Below are 16,764 nucleotides of genomic sequence, written 5' to 3'. Positions count from 1 at the left end.
TGTGGGTGGGGCTCACTCACTGTGGGTGTGGTTCTCTCCCTGTGGACGGGGCTCACTGTTGGCGGGGCTCACTCCCTATGGGAGGGGCTCACTCCGTGGGCGGGGTTCACTCCCTATGGGAGGGGCTCACTCCCTGTGGGAGGGGTTCACTCCCTGTAGAGGGGCTCACTCCCTGTGGAAGGGCTCACTCCCTGTGGGAGGGGCTCACTCCCTGTGGGCGGGGCTCACTCTCTGTGGACGGAGCTCACTCTCTGTGGCTGGGGCTCACTCCCTGTGGAGGGGCTCACTCCCTGTGGGAGGGGCTCACTCCCTGTGGGTGGGGCTCACTCCCTGTGGACGGTGCTCACTCTCTGTGGGTGGGGCTCACTCCCTGTGGCTGGGGCTAACTCCCTGTGGAGGGGCTCACTCCCTGTGGGAGGGGCTCACTCCCTGTGGGTGGGGCTCACTCCCTGTGGACGGGGCTCACTCTCTGTGGGAGGGGCTCACTCCCTGTGGACAGGGCTCACTCTCTGTGGGAGGGGCTCTCTCCTTGTGGACAGGACTCACTGTGGGCAGGGTTCGGTCCCTGTGGGCGGGGCTCACGCTCTGTGGGTGGGACTCAATCCCTGTGGGAGGGGCTCACTCCCTGTGGAGGGGCTCACTGTTGGCGGGGCTCACACCCTGTGGGAGGGGTTCACTCCCTGTGGAGAGGCTCACTCCCTGTGGGAGGGGCTCACTCCCTGTGGGTGGGGCTCTCTCCCTGTGGACAGGGCTCACTCCCTGTGGGTGGGGTTCACTTCCTGTGGCTGGTGCTTACAGTAGACGGGGCTCACACCCTGTGGGAGGGGCTCACTCCCTGTGGGCGGGGCACGGTCACTATGGGCGGGGTTCGCACAATGTGGACGGGGCTCGCTCCCTGTGGGTGTCGTTCTCTCCCTGTGGGCGGGGCTCAGAGTGGGCAGGGTTCGGTCCCTGTGGGCGGGGCTCATTCCTGTTGAGGGGCTCACTCCCTGTAGGCAGGGCTCACTCCCTGTGGGCGGGGCTCATTCCTGTTGAGGGGCTCACTCCCTGTGGGCGGGGCTCACTCTGTGGGCGGGGCTCACTCCCCGTGGACGGGGCTCACTCTGTGAGTGGGGCTCACTCCCCGTGGGCGGGGCTCACTCTGTGGGTGGGGCTCACTCTGTAGGCAGGGCTCACTCCCCTTGGGCGGGGCTCACTCCCGTGGGCGGGGCTCACTCTGTGGGAGTGGCTCACTCCCTTTGGGAGGGGCTCACTCCCTGTGGGTGGGGCTCACACACTGTGGGAGGGGCTCACTCCCTGTGGGCGGGGCTCACTCCCTGTGGGTGGGGCTCACAGTAGAAGGGGCTCACTCCCTGTGGGAGGCGCTCACTCCCTGTGGGAGGGGCTCTCTCCCTGTGGGAGGGACTCACTCCCTGTGGGTGGGGCTCACTCCCTGTGGCTGGGGCTCACAGTAGACAGGGCTCACTCCCTGTGGGAGGGGCTCTCTCCCTGTGGGAGGGACTCACTCCCTGTGGGTGGGGCTCACTCCCTGTGGCTGGGGCTCACAGTAGACAGGGCTCACTCCCTGTGGGAGGGGCTCACTCCCTGTGGGAGGGACTCACTCCCTGTGGGTGGGGCTCACTCCCTGTGGCTGGGGCTCACAGTAGACAGGGCTCACTCCCTGTGGGAGGGGCTCTCTCCCTGTGGACGGGGCTCTCTCCCTGTGGACGGGGCTCTCTCCCAGTGGGCGGGGCTCACTGTGGGCAGGGCTCACTCCCTGTGGGTGGGGCTTACTCTGTGGGTGGGGCTCACTCACTGTGGGTGGGGCTCTCTCCCTGTGGAGGGGTTCACTCCCTGTGGGAGGGGCTCACTGTTGGCGGGGCTCACACCCTGTGGGAGGGGTTCACGCCCTGTGGAGAGGCTCACTCCCTATGGGAGGGGCTCACTCCCTGTGGGTGGGGCTCACTCCGTGGGCGGGGCTCACTCCCTGTGGGAGGGGTTCACTCCCTGTAGAGGGGCTCACTCCCTGTGGAGGGTCTCACACCATGTGGGCGGGGCTCACTCCCTGTGGGCGGGGCTCACTCCCTGTGGGCGGGGCTCACTCCCTGTGGGCGGGGCTCACTCCCTGTGGGAGGGGCTCACTCCCTGTGGGCGGGGCTCACTCCCTGTGGACGGGGCTCACTCCCTGTGGGCGGGGCTCACTCCCTGTGGGCGGGGCTCACTCCCTGTGGGCGGGGCTCACTCCCTGTGGACGGGGCTCACTCCCTGTGGGCGGGGCTCACTCCCTGTGGACGGGGCTCACTCCCTGTGGACGGGGCTCACTCCCTGTGGGAGGGGCTCACTCCCTGTGGGTGGGGCTCACTCCCTGTGGGAGGGGCTCACTCCCTGTGGGTGGGGCTCACTCTCTGTGGGTGTGGTCCTCTCCCTGTGGACAGGACTCACTGTGGGCAGGGTTCGGTCCCTGTGGGTGGGGCTCACTCCCTGTGGGCGGAGCTCACTCCTTGTGGGCGGGGCACGTTCACTATGGGCGGGGCTCGCACAATGTGGACGGGGCTCGCTCCCTGTGGGTGTAGTTCTCTCCCTGTGGGCGGGGCTCAGAGTGGGCAAGGTTCGGTCCCTGTGGGCGGGGCTCACGCTCTGTGGGTGGGACCTAATTCCTATGGGAGGGGCTCACTCCCTGTGGAGGGGCTCACACCCTGTGAGAGGGGCTCACTCCCTGTGGAGGGGTTCACTCCCTGTGGGAGGGGCTCACTGTGGGCGGGGCTCACACCCTGTGGGAGGGGTGCACTCCCTGTGGAGGGGCTCATTCCCTATGGGAGGGGCTCACTCCCTGTGGGCGGGGCTCACTTCCTGTGGAGGGGCTCACTCCCTGTGGAGGGGCTCACTCCCTGTGGAGGGTCTCACACCCTGTGGGCGGGGCTCACTCCCTGTGGAGGGGCTCACTCCCTGTGGAGGGGCTCACTCCCTGTGGAGGGTCTCACACCCTGTGGGAGGGGCTCACTCCCTGTGGAGGGTCTCACAACCTGTGGGAGGGGCTCACTCCCTGTGGGTGGGGCTCACTCTTTGTGGACGGGGCTCACTCTCTGTGGGAGGGGCTCACTCCCTGTGGGTGGGGCTCACTCTCTGTGGGAGGGGCTCACTCCCTGTGGGTGTGGCTCACTCTTTGTGGACGGGGCTCACTCTCTGTGGGAGGGGCTCACTCCCTGTGGGTGGGGCTCACTCTCTGTGGGAGGGGCTCACTCCCTGTGGGTGGGGCTCACTCTTTGTGGGTGGGGCTCACTCCCTGTGGCTGGGGCTAACTCCCTGTGGAGGGGCTCACTCCCTGTGGGAGGGGCTCACTCCCTGTGGGTGGGGCTCACTCTTTGTGGACGGGGCTCACTCTCTGTGGGAGGGGCTCACTCCCTGTGGGTGGGGCTCACTCCCTGTGGAGGGGCTCACTCCCTGTGGGTGGGGCTCACTCTTTGTGGGAGGGGCTCACTCCCTGTGGGTGGGGCTCACTCTCTGTGGGTGGGGCTCACTCTTTGTGGGAGGGGCTCACTCCCTCTGGGAGGGGCTTACTCTCTGTGGAGGGGCTCACTCCCTGTGGGTGGGGCTCACTCCCTGTGGGTGGGGCTCACTCTCTGTGGGTGGGGCTCACTCTCTGTGGGAGGGGCTCACTCCCTGTGGGTGGGGCTCACTCTCTGTGGGTGGGGCTCACTCTTTGTGGGAGGGGCTCACTCCCTCTGGGAGGGGCTAACTCCCTGTGGAGGGGCTCACTCCCTGTGGGTGGGGCTCACTCCCTGTGGAGGGGCTCACTCCCTGTGGGTGGGGCTCACTCTTTGTGGACGGGGCTCACTCTCTGTGGGAGGGGCTCACTCCCTGTGGGTGGGGCTCACTCCCTGTAGAGGGGCTCTCTCCCTGTGGGTGGGGCTCACTCCCTTTGGGAGGGGCTCACTCCCTGTAGAGGGGCTCACTCCCTGTGGGTGGGGCTCACTCCCTGTGGGAGGGGCTCACTCCCTGTGGGTGGGGCTCACTCCCTGTGGGTGGGGCTCACTCCCTGTGGGAGGGGCTCACTCCCTGTGGGTGGGGCTCACTCTCTGTGGGAGGGGCTCACTCCCTGTGGGTGGGGCTCACTCCCTGTGGGAGGGGCTCACTCCCTGTGGGTGGGGCTCACTCTTTGTGGACGGGGCTCACTCTCTGTGGGAGGGGCTCACTCCCTGTGGGTGGGGCTCACTCTCTGTGGGAGGGGCTCACTCCCTGTGGGTGTGGCTCACTCTTTGTGGACGGGGCTCACTCTCTGTGGGAGGGGCTCACTCCCTGTGGGTGGGGCTCACTCCCTGTGGGAGGGGCTCACTCCCTGTGGGTGGGGCTCACTCTCTGTGGGAGGGGCTCACTCCCTGTGGGTGGGGCTCACTCCCTGTGGGAGGGGCTCACTCCCTGTGGGTGGGGCTCACTCTCTGTGGGTGGGGCTCACTCCCTGTGGGTGGGACTCACTCTTTGTGGACGGGGCTCACTCCCTTTTGTCGGGGCTCACTCTCTGTGGGCGGGGCACGGTCCCTGTGGGCGGGGCTCGCACAATGTGGACGGGGCTCGCTCCCTGTGGGTGGGGCTTACTCTGTGGGTGGGGCTCACTCTCTGTGGGTGTGGTCCTCTCCCTGTGGACAGGACTCACTGTGGGCAGGGTTCGGTCCCTGTGGGTGGGGCTCACTCCCTGTGGGCGGAGCTCACTCCTTGTGGGCGGGGCACGGTCACTATGGGCGGGGCTCGCAGAATGTGGACGGGGCTCGCTCCCTGTGGGTGTAGTTCTCTCCCTGTGGGCGGGGCTCAGAGTGGGCAAGGTTCGGTCCCTGTGGGCGGGGCTCACGCTCTGTGGGTGGGACCTAATTCCTATGGGAGGGGCTCACTCCCTGTGGAGGGGCTCACACCCTGTGAGAGGGGCTCACTCCCTGTGGAGGGGCTCACACCCTGTGAGAGGGGCTCACTCCCTGTGGAGGGGTTCACTCCCTGTGAGAGGGGCTCACTCCCTGTGGAGGGGCTCACAACCTGTGGGAGGGGCTCACTCCCTGTGGAGGGTCTCACAACCTGTGGGAGGGGCTCACTCCCTGTGGAGGGTCTCACACCCTGTGGGAGGGGCTCACTCCCTGTGGAGGGTCTCACAACCTGTGGGCGGGGCTCATTCCCTGTGGGCACGGCTCACTCCCTGTGGAGGGGCTCACTCCCCGTGGACGGGGCTCACTCTGTGGGCGGGGCTCACTCCCCGTGGGCGGGGCTCACTCCCCGTGGACGGGGCTCACTCTGTGGGCGGGGCTCACTCCCCGTGGGCGGGGCTCACTCTGTGGGTGGGGCTCACTCTGTGGGAGGGGCTCACTCCCCGTGGACGGGACTCACTCTGTGGGCGGGGCTCATTCCCTGTGGAGGGGCTCACTCCCTGTGGAGAGGTTCACTCCCTGTGGAGGGTCTCACACCCTGTGGAGGGGCTCATTCCCTGTGGAGGGGCTCACTCCCTGTGGAGGGGCTCACTCCCTGTGGGCGGGGTTCACTTCCTGTGGAGGGGTTCACTCCCTGTGGAGGGGTTCACTCCCTGTGGAGGGTCTCACACCCTGTGGGAGGGGCTCACTCCCTGTGGAGGGTCTCACACCCTGTGGGAGGGGCTCACTCCCTGTGGAGGGTCTCACACCCTGTGGGAGGGGCTCACTCCCTGTGGAGGGTCTCACACCCTGTGGGCGGGGCTCACTCCCTGTGGAGGGGCTCACTCTGTGGGTGGGGCTCACTCCCTGTGGGTGGGGCTCACTGCCTGTGGGCGGGGCTCATTCCCTGTGGGCAGGGCTCACTCCCTGTGGAGGGGCTCACTCCCTGTGGAGGGGCTCACTCCCTGAGGGCGGGGCTCACTCCCTGTGGGCGGGGCTCACTCTGTGGGCGGGGCTCACTCCCCGTGAACGGGGCTCACTCTGTGGGCGGGGCTCACTCCCCGTGGGCGGGGCTCACTCCCCGTGAACGGGGCTCACTCTGTGGGCGGGGCTCACTCCCCGTGGGCGGGGCTCACTCCCCGTGGACGGGGCTCACTCTGTGGGCGGGGCTCACTCCCCGTGGGCGGGGCTCACTCTGTGGGTGGGGCTCACTCTGTGGGCGGGGCTCACTTCCCGTGGGCGGGGCTCACTCCCGTGGGCGGGGCTCACTCTGTGGGTGGGGCTCACTCTGTGGGAGCGGCTCACTCCCCATGGATGGGGCTCACTCTGTGGGCGGGGCTCACTCCCCGTGTTACGGGGCTCACTCTGTGGGTGGTGCTCACTCTGTGGGCGGGGCTCACTCTGTGGGTGGGGCTCACGCCCCGTGGATGGGGCTCACTCTGTGGGTGGTGCTCACTCCCCGTGGGCGAAGCTCACGCCCCGTGGACGGGGCTCACTCTGTGGGCGGGGCTCACTCCCCGTGGGAGGGGTTCACTCCCGTGGGCGGGGCTCTCTGTGGGTGGGGCTCACTCTGTGGGTGGAGCTCACTCCCGTGGGCGGGGCTCACTCTGTGGGTGGGGTTCACTCTGTGGGTGGGGCTCACTCCCCGTGGGCGGGGCTCATTCCCGTGGGCGGGGCTCACTCCCCGTGGGCGGGGCTCACTCCCGTGAGCGGGGCTCACTCTGTGGATGGGACTCACTCCCCGTGGGCGGGGCTCACTCCCTGTGGGCGGGGCTCACTCTGTGGATGGGACTCACTCCCCGTGGGCGGGGCTCACTCTGTGGGCGGGGCTCACTCTGTGGGTGGGGCTCACTCCCCGTGGGCGGGGCTCACTCCCCGTGGGCGGGGCAATGCTTGGACCTTACCTCTGTTGGAGCAGTTCGAGGTCCTCCAGCGTCTCTGGGATCTCCATGCTGTTGAGCCATTGTTCCTTCTCATCGATCCAGCGCTCGCAGGCGTTGACCTCACTGAACATGCGGTACACGGCCAGTGCGTCCTGCAGCCACTGTCTGCGCAGCCCTGCCACCTCCATCACCTCCGCGTACAGGCCCTCCACCTCCGACACGCGGCTTTTCACCTCCGTCAGCTCCAGGTACTCAGGGGCCAGGCTCAGGGCCTGACTGCGCAGGCTCTCCACCACCTCCCGGTGCTGCTCAATCTCCTCCACCAGCCCCCGGTGCTTCTTGGCCAGCGACTGTGTGGAATACTCGTCGTGCCCGAAGTCGTCACTGGAGACGATGCGATAGGCGTCCTGCAGCCAAACCTCCAGATCGTCCGTGTCCGCCTTAAACTGGAAGAAGTTGCGGGCCTCCTGGAGGTGCTGGTGCCGGCGAGCCAACAACTCGCCGAGCGTCTTCCACTGAACCCGGACCTCCAGAATCCTCTCCTGGATGTTGCCAGTCCCAAAGTGTTTGTGTGCCAGGATCTGCTCGCCCTTGGTGATGGTTTGAGTGAGGAGGCTGTACCTCCCGGCCAGCTCCCCCATCAGGCCCTTGTGTTTGTTCAGCAGCAGTGTGGCACTGCTCACGTCCTTGCCGTGGTTCGGTGACGAGATGACCTGCTCCTTCTCGTGGATCCAGCCCTCTGCCTCCTCCATCTCCTGGAAGAATGCCCAGAGGCACCGCGAGCCCTCCAGCTCCGCCCGGCGGCACGAGGCCAGGCGGTGCAGCTCTTCCAGGCAGTTGTTGACGTGATGGACACGGTTGCAAATGATCTGGGGGTCGCAGGGCTGGTAACCTGAGGGCAAAACAAAGAATCGGTGACAAGGAGCGCTGGACCACAGAGAGCCAACTTCAAACCACGGCACACTGCCCTGACCCAGGAGCTGCATCCTCAGAAATGCACCAAAGTCCTGGCCATGAGAGCATCACCCAAACCATCGGGCAAATTCTCCTCACCGTCCCACTCCCAAACCACCGACAACATCCTGACCAGGACCAATCGCCAGGAGGCTGATATTGTCCGTGCCTGGAGCCAGCGAGATGTCCGTCTGGTGCCCATGGCCACTGACCACACGGTGCCCACTGACCACTGACCTCACGGTGGCCACGGCCCACTGACCACATGGTGCCCACAGCCCACACAGTGCCCACTGACCACACAATGCCCACTGCCCACTGACCACATGGTGCCCACTGACCACATGGCGCCCATAGCCCACTGACCACACGGTGCCCACTGACCACACAGTGCCCATAGCCCACTGACCACACAGTGCCCATAGCCCACTGACCACACGGTGCCCACTGACCACACGGCGCCCACTGCCCACTGACCACATGGTGCCCACTGACCACACAGTGCCCATAGCCCACTGACCACACGGTGCCCACTGACCACACAATGCCCACGGCCTACTGACATGGTGCCCACTGACCACACGGTGCCCACGGCCCACTGACCACATGGTGCCCACTGACCACATGGTGCCCACAGCTCACTGACCACGCAGTAGTGAGGCCGGAACCTCAAAAAGGACGGGGCCACATTGTGAGCTACACGGGTCATTGGAGGTAATGTATTAGCGTGGCTAGAGGCTTGGTTAACGGACAGAAAACAGAGAGTATGGATAAACGGGTCTTTTTCAGGTGGGCAGGCTGTAACTGGTCGGGTGCCCCAAGGATCGGAGCTTGGGCCCCAGCTATTCACAATCTATATCACTGACTTAGACGCTTGACCACAAGTGTCTGCAAAGGGATATAGATAGACTAAGTGAGTGGGCAGTGAGGTGGCAGATGGAGTGTAATGTGGGGAAATGTCAGGTTATTCACTTTGGTAGAAAGAATAGAAAAACAGAATATTTTTTAAATGGTGAGAAACGATTGAATGTTGGTGTTGAGAGGGATTAGGTTAACCTTGTACACAAAGTACAGAAAGTTAACCTGCAGCTACAGCAAGGAAGGCAAATTGCATGTTGTCCTTTATTGCAAGGGGGTTGGAGTGTAAGAGTAAGGAAGTCTTGCTACAACTGTACAGGGCCTTGGTGAGACCACACCTGGAGTACTGTGCACAGTTTCAGTCTCCCTATCTAAGGAAGGATATACTTGCCTTGGAGGCGGTACATCAAGGATTCACTCGATTGATCCTTGGGATGAGAGAATTGCTCTATGATGAGAGATTGTGTAGAATGGGCCGATACTCTCTGGAGCTTAGAAGAATTAGAGGTGATCTCATTGAAACACAAAAGATTTTGTGGGGGATTGACAGGGTAGTTGCAGGGAGGATGTTTCCCCTAGCCGGGGAGTCTAGAAACCGGGGTCACAGACTCAGGATAAGGGTTGGCCATTTCTTCACTGAGGGTTGTGAATCTTTTAAAATCTCTGCCCCAAAGGCCTGTGGATGCTGAGTCTCTGAATATATTCAAGGCTGAGATAGACAGATTTTTGGAGTCTAGTGGAACCAAACTGTTCGCAACCTAGGGGTCATATTTGACCCTGAAATGAGTTTCCAGCCACATATCCGCGGCATAACTAAAACCGTCTATTTCCACCTCCGTAACATTGTCCGCCTCCGCCCCTGCCTCAGCTCATCGGCTGCTGAAACCCTCATCCGTGCCTTTGTTACCTCTAGACTTGACTATTCCAACCCACTCCTGGCCGGCCCCCCACATTCTACTCCATGTAAACCAGAGGTGACCCAAAACTCGGCTGCCCATGTCTTAACTCGCACCGAGTCCCGCTCACCCATCACCCCCTGTGCTCACTGACCCGTGTCCTAACTCGCACCGAGCCCCGCTCACCCATCACCCGCTGTGCTCACTGACCCGTGTCCTAACTCGCACCGAGCCCCGCTCACCCATCACCCGCTGTGCTCACTGACCCGTGTCCTAACTCGCACCAAGTCCCGCTCACCCATCACCCCCTGTGCTCACTGACCCGTGTCCTAACTCGCACCGAGTCCCACTCACCCATCACCCCCTGTGCTCACTGACCCGTGTCCTAACTCGCACCAAGTCCCGCTCACCCATCACCCCCTGTGCTCACTGACCTATATTGGCTCCCAGTTAAGCAACGCCTCGATTTCAAAATTATCATCCTTGCTAACAAATCGCTCTGTGGCCTCACCCCTCCCTATCTCTGTAATCTCCTCCAGCCTCACAATCCCCCCCTCGCCCTCACCCCCCTCCCCCCGCCCCCCGAGATGTCTGCGCTCTTCAAATTCTGTCCTCTTGAGCATCCCTGATTATAATCGCCCAACCATCGGCGGCCGTGCCTTAAACTGCCTGGGCCCCAAGCTCTGGAACTCCCTCCCTAAACCTCTCTACCTCCCTTTCCTCCTTTAAGATGCTCCTTAAAACCGACCTCTTTGACCAATCTGCTGTAATTTCTTCTTGTGTACTCGGTGTCAAATGTAGTTGTTTTGTTTTATAACGCTGCTGTGAAGCGCCTTGGGACGTTTCACTACGTTAAAGGCGCTATATAAATGCAAGTTGTTGTTGTTGTTGAATCAAGGAATATGGGGATCAGGTGGGAACGTTGAGTTGAGGTCGAAGGTCAGCCATGATTTATTGAATGGCGGAGCAGGCTCGAGGGGCCATGTGGCCAACAACTGCTACTCATTCTTATATTCTTAAGTTACACCGGGCGATACCATTGGGTGAGTTACACCGGGCGATGCCATTGGGTGAGTTACACCGGGCGATACCATTGGGTGAGTTACACCGGGCGATACCATTGGGTGAGTTACACCGGGCGATACCATTGGGTGAGTTACACCGGGCGATACCATTGGGTGAGTTACACCGGGCGATACCATTGGGTGAGTTATACCGGGCGATACCATTGGGTGAGTTATACCGGGCGATACCATTGGTTGAGTTACACCGGGCGATACCATTACACTGGGCGATACCATTGGTTGAGTTACACCGGCTGATACCATTACACTGGGCGATACCATTGGGTGAGTTATACCGGGCGATACCATTGGGTGAGTTATACCGGGCGATACCATTGGTTGAGTTACACCGGGCGATACCATTACACTGGGCGATACCATTGGGTGAGTTATACCGGGCGATACCATTGGGTGAGTTATACCGGGCGATACCATTGGTTGAGTTACACCGGCTGATACCATTACACTGGGCGATACCATTGGGTGAGTTACACCGGGCGATACCATTGGGCGAGTTACACCGGGCGATACCATTACACCGGGCGATACCATTGGGTGAGTTACACCGGGCAATACCATTGGGTGAGTTATACCGGTTGATACCATTACACCGGGCGATACCATTGGGCGAGTTACACCGGGCAATACCATTGGGTGAGTTATACCGGGCAATACCATTGGGTGAGTTATACCGGTTGATACCATTACACCGGGCGATACCATTGGGCGAGTTACACCGGGCAATACCATTGGGTGAGTTATACCGGTTGATACCATTACACCGGGCGATACCATTGGGCGAGTTACACCGGCCGATATTATTGGGTGAGTTGTACCGGGCGACACCGGTAGTTAAACCCAATGCATCTTCTCATTAACACGGACTGGCTCAGCCCTGCCACTGACAATGATCGAGGGCTTCGATAACCAACACCGGCACCCAGTCACCAGCCTCGGAGTGAGTCAGTCATGGCCAGGGGGATTCAATCCCTGTGGGGGTTCTATCCTCAGGGGTGGGGGTCAATTCCCGGGGGGGGATTTCAATCCCCAGGAAGTGGTGGGGGGGCATTACCTCCCACTCTGGATGCTGCTGGCAGTAAATATCAGCAGGCACTTCTACCGAAACAGAAAGTACAGCACAGAATGGCCATTGGGCCCATCAAACCTGCATAAATGGCAGCTTCATCACTTGAGCTATCTACTCTGTCTCCCCTCCTTGTGTTCTTCACTTTCTTCCTTTTCAAATCTTTATCCAATAAATGATGTGGGCTGTTCAACCTCGGGGCTGGCTCGCCACTGTCAGTGGGAGCAGTGAGGAGAGTTAGTGAAGGGATGGGTTCCTCGACCACAGACAGAGCCTGGAGCGCTGCAAGAAATGGTCCTGAACGTCAGATTCAGCTGCTTTACACAGAGGGCGAGCAGCACAGAGCGGCAGGGAGGGACCTGGGAGTGCGAGCCAGGGGCAACGGGCCCTGGAGTGAAGGGTCAGTGAGTGAGGGGGGATGTGTGAGGGGGCAGGGTGTGAGGGGGCAGGGAGTGAGGGGAGAAGGGACGAGGGGGTAGGGAGTGAGGGGTGTTGTGTGAAGGGACAGGGAGTGAAAGGGCAGGGGCTGAGGGGCGGGGTGTGAGGGGACGGGGGTTGATGGGTGGGGGGTGAGAGGGTGGGGGCTGATGGGGTGAGGGGGCAGGGGGTGAGGGGGGGCAGGGGTGAGGGGGCGGGGGGTGATGGGTGGGGGAGTGAGGGGGCGAGGGGGCAGGGGGTGAGGGGGTGGGGGGTGAGGGGGCGGGAGGTGATGGGTGTGGGGTGAGGGGGCAGGGGGTGAGGGAGGCAGGGTGTGAGGGGGCAGGGGGTGAGGGGCAGGGTGTGAGGGGTGAGGGGGCAGGGGGTGAGGGGCAGGGGGTGAGGGGTGAGGGGGCAGGGGATGAGGGGTGAGGGGGCAGGGGGTGAGGGGTGAGGGGGCAGGGGGTGAGGGGGCAGGGGATGAGGGGTGAGGGGGCAGGGGGTGAGGGGGCAGGGTGTGAGGGGTGAGGGGGCAGGGGATGAGGGGTGAGGGGGCAGGGGGTGAGGGGGCGTGGTGTGAGGGGTGAGGGGGCAGGGGGTGAGGGGGCAGGGGGTGAGGGGGCGGGGTGTGAGGGGTGAGGGGGCAGGGGGTGAGGGGTGAGGGGGCAGGGGGTCAGGGGGTGAGGGGGCAGGGGGTGAGGGGTGAGGGGGCAGGGGGTGAGGGGCAGGGTGTGAGGGGCAGGGTGTGAGGGGTGAGGGGGCGGGGGGTGATGGGTGGGGGGTGAGGGGGCGGGGGGTGATGGGTGAGGGGTGAGGGGTGATGGGTGAGGGGTGAGGGGGCGGGGGGTGATGGGTGGGGGGTGAGGGGTGATGGGTGGGGGGTGAGGGAGGCAGAGGGTGAGGGGGCAAGCGGCGAGGGGCAGGGTGTGAGGGGTGAGGGGGCGGGGGGTGAGGGGGCAGGGGGTGAGGGGTGAGGGGGCGGGGGGTGAGGGGTGAGGAGGTGTGGGGGGCAGGGGGTGAGGGGTGAGGGGCGGGGGGTGAGGGGGCAGGGGGTGAGGGGTGAGGAGGTGAGGGGGCAGGGGGCGAGGGGTGAGGGGGGCAGGGGGTGAGGGGTGAGGGGGCGAGGGGTGAGGGGGTGAGGGGGCGGGGGTGATGGGTGGGGGGTGAGGGGTGATGGGGTGAGGGGGCGAGGGGCCAGGGGGTGAGGGGCAGGGTGTGAGGGGTGAGGGGGCGGGGGGTGATGGGTGGGGGGGTGAGGGGGCGGGAGGTGATGGGTGGGGGGTGAGGGGGCAGTGGGTGAGGAAGGCAGGGGGTGAGGGGTGAGGGGGCAAGGGGCGAGGGGCAGGGTGTGAGGGGTGAGGGAGCGGGGGTGAGGGGGCAGGGGGTGAGGGGGCGGGGGGTGAGGGGGCAGGGGGTGAGGAGGTGGGGGGGGCAGGGGGTGAGGGGTGAGAGGGCGGGGTGTGAGGGGGCAGGGGGTGAGGGGTGAGGGGGGCAGGGGGTGAGGGGGCGGGGTGTGAGGGGTCAGGGGGTGAGGGGGGCAGGGGGTGAGGGGTGAGGGGGTGGGGGGTGAGGGGTGAGGGGGCGGGGGGTGAGGGGCAGGGGGTGAGGGGCAGGGTGTGAGGGGTGAGGGGGTGAGGGGGCAGGGTGTGAGGGGGCACTAGTTTAAGCTCCTGATCAAACATAATGCAATATATTAAATCCGTTCACTGCGAACAACTGTCCAACCACGAAGGGCCGGGTGTGAGGAATCGCTCTGACACATCTCCGCCCATCACTGGGGCATTCCGGCTCACACACTGACCTTCCATTTGGGTGAACTCCAGTGCCGCTGTATTCAATCCTTTCACTCGCTCCGCCTGCACTGAAATATCCGCTTCCAGCAGGCCATGTTTCTGGAGGAAATCCTCCACTTCCAACAAATGCTTCCCCAAATCTTTCCAACACAACAGAACCTGTTGACAAGACCCAAACAGCTCAAACAATGGATGTCTATAGCTCCATCTAACCCCGTTACTCTCCCGCCCTCCGACCCCACGTTACTCTCCCGCCCTCCGACCCCGCGTTACTCTCCCGCCCTCCGACCCCACGTTACTCTCCCGCCCTCCGACCCCGCGTTACTCTCCCGCCCTCCGACCCCACGTTACTCTCCCGCCCTCTGACCCCGCGTTACTCTCCCGCCCTCCGACCCCGCGTTATTCTCCCACCCTCCGACCCCGCGTTACTCTCCCGCCCTCCGACCCCACGATATTCTCCCACCCTCCGACCCCGCGATATTCTCCCGCCCTCTGACCCCGCATTACTCTCCCGTCTTCCGACCCCGCATTACTCTCCCACCCTCTGACCCCGCATTACTCTCCCGCCCTCCGACCCCACGTTACTCTCCCGCCCTCTGACCCCACGTTACTCTCCCGCCCTCCGACCCTGCGTTACTCTCCCGCCCTCCGACCCCGCGTTACTCTCCCGCCTTCCGACCCCACCTTACTCTCCCACCCTCTGACCCCGCGTTACTCTCCCACCCTCCGACCGTGTTAATATCCGGGGGCTGGAGGTGTGGGGATGGGGGTGAGGATAGGGAGGGGGGTTGGGGATTGGGGGATGTGGGTTGGGGATCGGGGGATGGGGTGTTGGGATCGGGGAATGGGGTGTGGGGATGGGGCTTGGAGGGCTGGAGATGGGTGAATGGGGTGTGGTGATTGGGGGATGGGGTGGGGGGATGGGGTGTGAGGATCGGGGGATGTGGTGTGGGGATCGGGATCGGGGGTTGGGGGCTGGGGTGTGGGGGTTGGGGCTGGGGATGGGGTGTGGGGATCGGGGGATGGGTTGTGGGGATCGGGGGATGGGGTGTGAGGATCGGGGGATGGGGTGTGAGGATCGGGGGATGGGGTGTGGGGATCGGGGGCTGGGGTGTGGGGATCGGGGGATGGGGATCGGGGGATGGGGATCGGGGGATGGGGTTTGGGGATCGGGGGATGGGGTGTGGGGATCGGGATCGGGGGATGGAGATCGGGGGTTGGGGGCTGGGGTGTGGGGATCGGGATCGGGGGATGGAGATCGGGGGTTGGGGGCTGGGGTGTGGGGATCGGGGGATGGGGTGTGGGGGTTGGGGGATGGGGATCGGGGGATGGGGTGTGAGGATCAGGGGATGGGGTGTGAGGATCGGGGGATGGGGTGTGGGGATCGGGGGATGGGGTGTGGGGATCGGGGGAAGGGGTGTGAGGATTGGGGGATGGGGTGTGGGGATCGGGGGATGGGGTGTGGGGATCGGGGGATGGGGTGTGAGGATCGGGGGATGGGGATCGGGGGATGGGGTGTGAGGATTGGGGGATGGGGTGTGGGGATCGGGGGATGGGGTGTGGGGATCGGGGAATGGGGTGTGGGGATCGGGGGCTGGGGTGTGGGGATCGGGGGCTGGGGTTGGGTCTGGGGATGGGTGAGTGGTGAGGGGGTTGGGGCTGGGGATCGGGGGTTGGGGTGTGGAGATCGGGGGATGGGGATTGGGGGTTGGGGGCTGGGGATCGGGGGCTGGGGTGTGGGGATCGGGGGATGGGGATTGGGGGTTGGGGCTGGGGATCGGGGGCTGGGGTGTGGGGATCGGGGGCTGGGGATCGGGGGTTGGGGCTGGGGATGGGTGAGTGGTGAGGGGGTGGAGTGGGGGGGTTGGGGGATGGGGTGTGGGGGTTGGGGTTGGGTCTGGGGATGGGTGAGTGGTGAGGGGTGGGGTGGGGGGGTTGGGGGATGGGGTGTGAGGATCGGGGGTTGGGGGCTGGGGATCGGGGGTTGGGTCTGGGGATGGGTGAGTGGTGAGGGGTGGGTTGGGGGATGGGGTGTGGGGGTTGGGGTTGGGTGTGGGGATGGGTGAGTGGTGAGGGGTGGGGTGTGAGGATCGGGGGTGGGGTCTGGGGATGGGTGAGTGGTGAGGGGTGGGGTGGGGGTGATGTGCCGTGCCCTCCTCACCTGCATCTCCTCCATCCAGTCGATCATGTGAACCATCTCCTGGAAGATTTTCTGCAGCTGGAGGTTGAACTCCAGCCTGTCCCTGCGAGCGCTCAGTGTCTCCTGCAGCAAACTCCACAGCCGCAGGATGTTGTCCTTCTGTGCGGAGATGCGTTTGATGTCGTAGTACCTCTCAGAGTCCAGCTCCAGAGCCAGCTCAGTGATCACCTGCACGCGCTCCTTGTAGGAGGACACGTCGGCCTCAATGGCATCATGTTTCTTCATCGCAGCCTCCACGGCAGGAAGATCGTAACCAAAGTTATCCTGAGAGGAGGCCGGAGAATCACAGCTCAGACAGCGGCATCACCATTACAGCTCCTTCAACACATCACATCACCGCACCAGTGCAGCCAGGCACGCATTCAAAGGCACTGAACCAGGTGCACCTTGGAGACTGTAACAAATAGAACCGTGTGTCGCCAATCCTCACCATCAGACCAACAAACCCTCCCCAGGGCAGGCCACACGCCCAACCAGGATCACCGGTCCCCACCGACCAGGATCACCGGTCCCCAATGACCAGGATCACCGGTCCCCAATGACCAGGATTACCGGTCCCCAATGACCAGGATTACCGGTCCCCACCGACCAGGATTACCGGTCCCCAATGACCAGGATTACCGGTCCCCAATGACCAGGATTACCGGTCCCCACCGACCAGGATCACCGGTCCCCAACGACCAGGATTACCGGTCCCCACCGACCAGGATTACCGGTCCCCAATGACCAGGATTACCGGTCCCCACCAAC

General features: G+C 63.8%; 1 protein-coding gene across 1 annotated transcript in view; it reads right to left on the bottom strand.

Moving 5' to 3' along the window:
• The window catches only part of LOC139239112 (spectrin beta chain, non-erythrocytic 1-like), a 563,409-nt gene that overhangs the window by 346,076 nt on the left and 200,569 nt on the right, over positions 1 to 16,764 (bottom strand). Inside the window, exons 12-14 of the mRNA XM_070867634.1 lie at positions 15,976 to 16,278; positions 13,823 to 13,973; positions 6,770 to 7,640 (exon numbers count right to left, since the gene is read on the bottom strand). Of these exons, the coding sequence (XP_070723735.1) occupies positions 6,770 to 7,640; positions 13,823 to 13,973; positions 15,976 to 16,278 (1,325 nt within the window). The remainder of the gene's footprint in view (positions 1 to 6,769; positions 7,641 to 13,822; positions 13,974 to 15,975; positions 16,279 to 16,764) is intronic.

This window comes from Pristiophorus japonicus, chromosome 26, assembly GCF_044704955.1.
Source record: "Pristiophorus japonicus isolate sPriJap1 chromosome 26, sPriJap1.hap1, whole genome shotgun sequence".
Taxonomy (NCBI): domain Eukaryota; kingdom Metazoa; phylum Chordata; class Chondrichthyes; family Pristiophoridae; genus Pristiophorus; species Pristiophorus japonicus.
The sequence above is the reverse complement of the archived record's forward strand: the minus strand, read 5'-3'. Positions and strand labels throughout refer to the sequence as shown.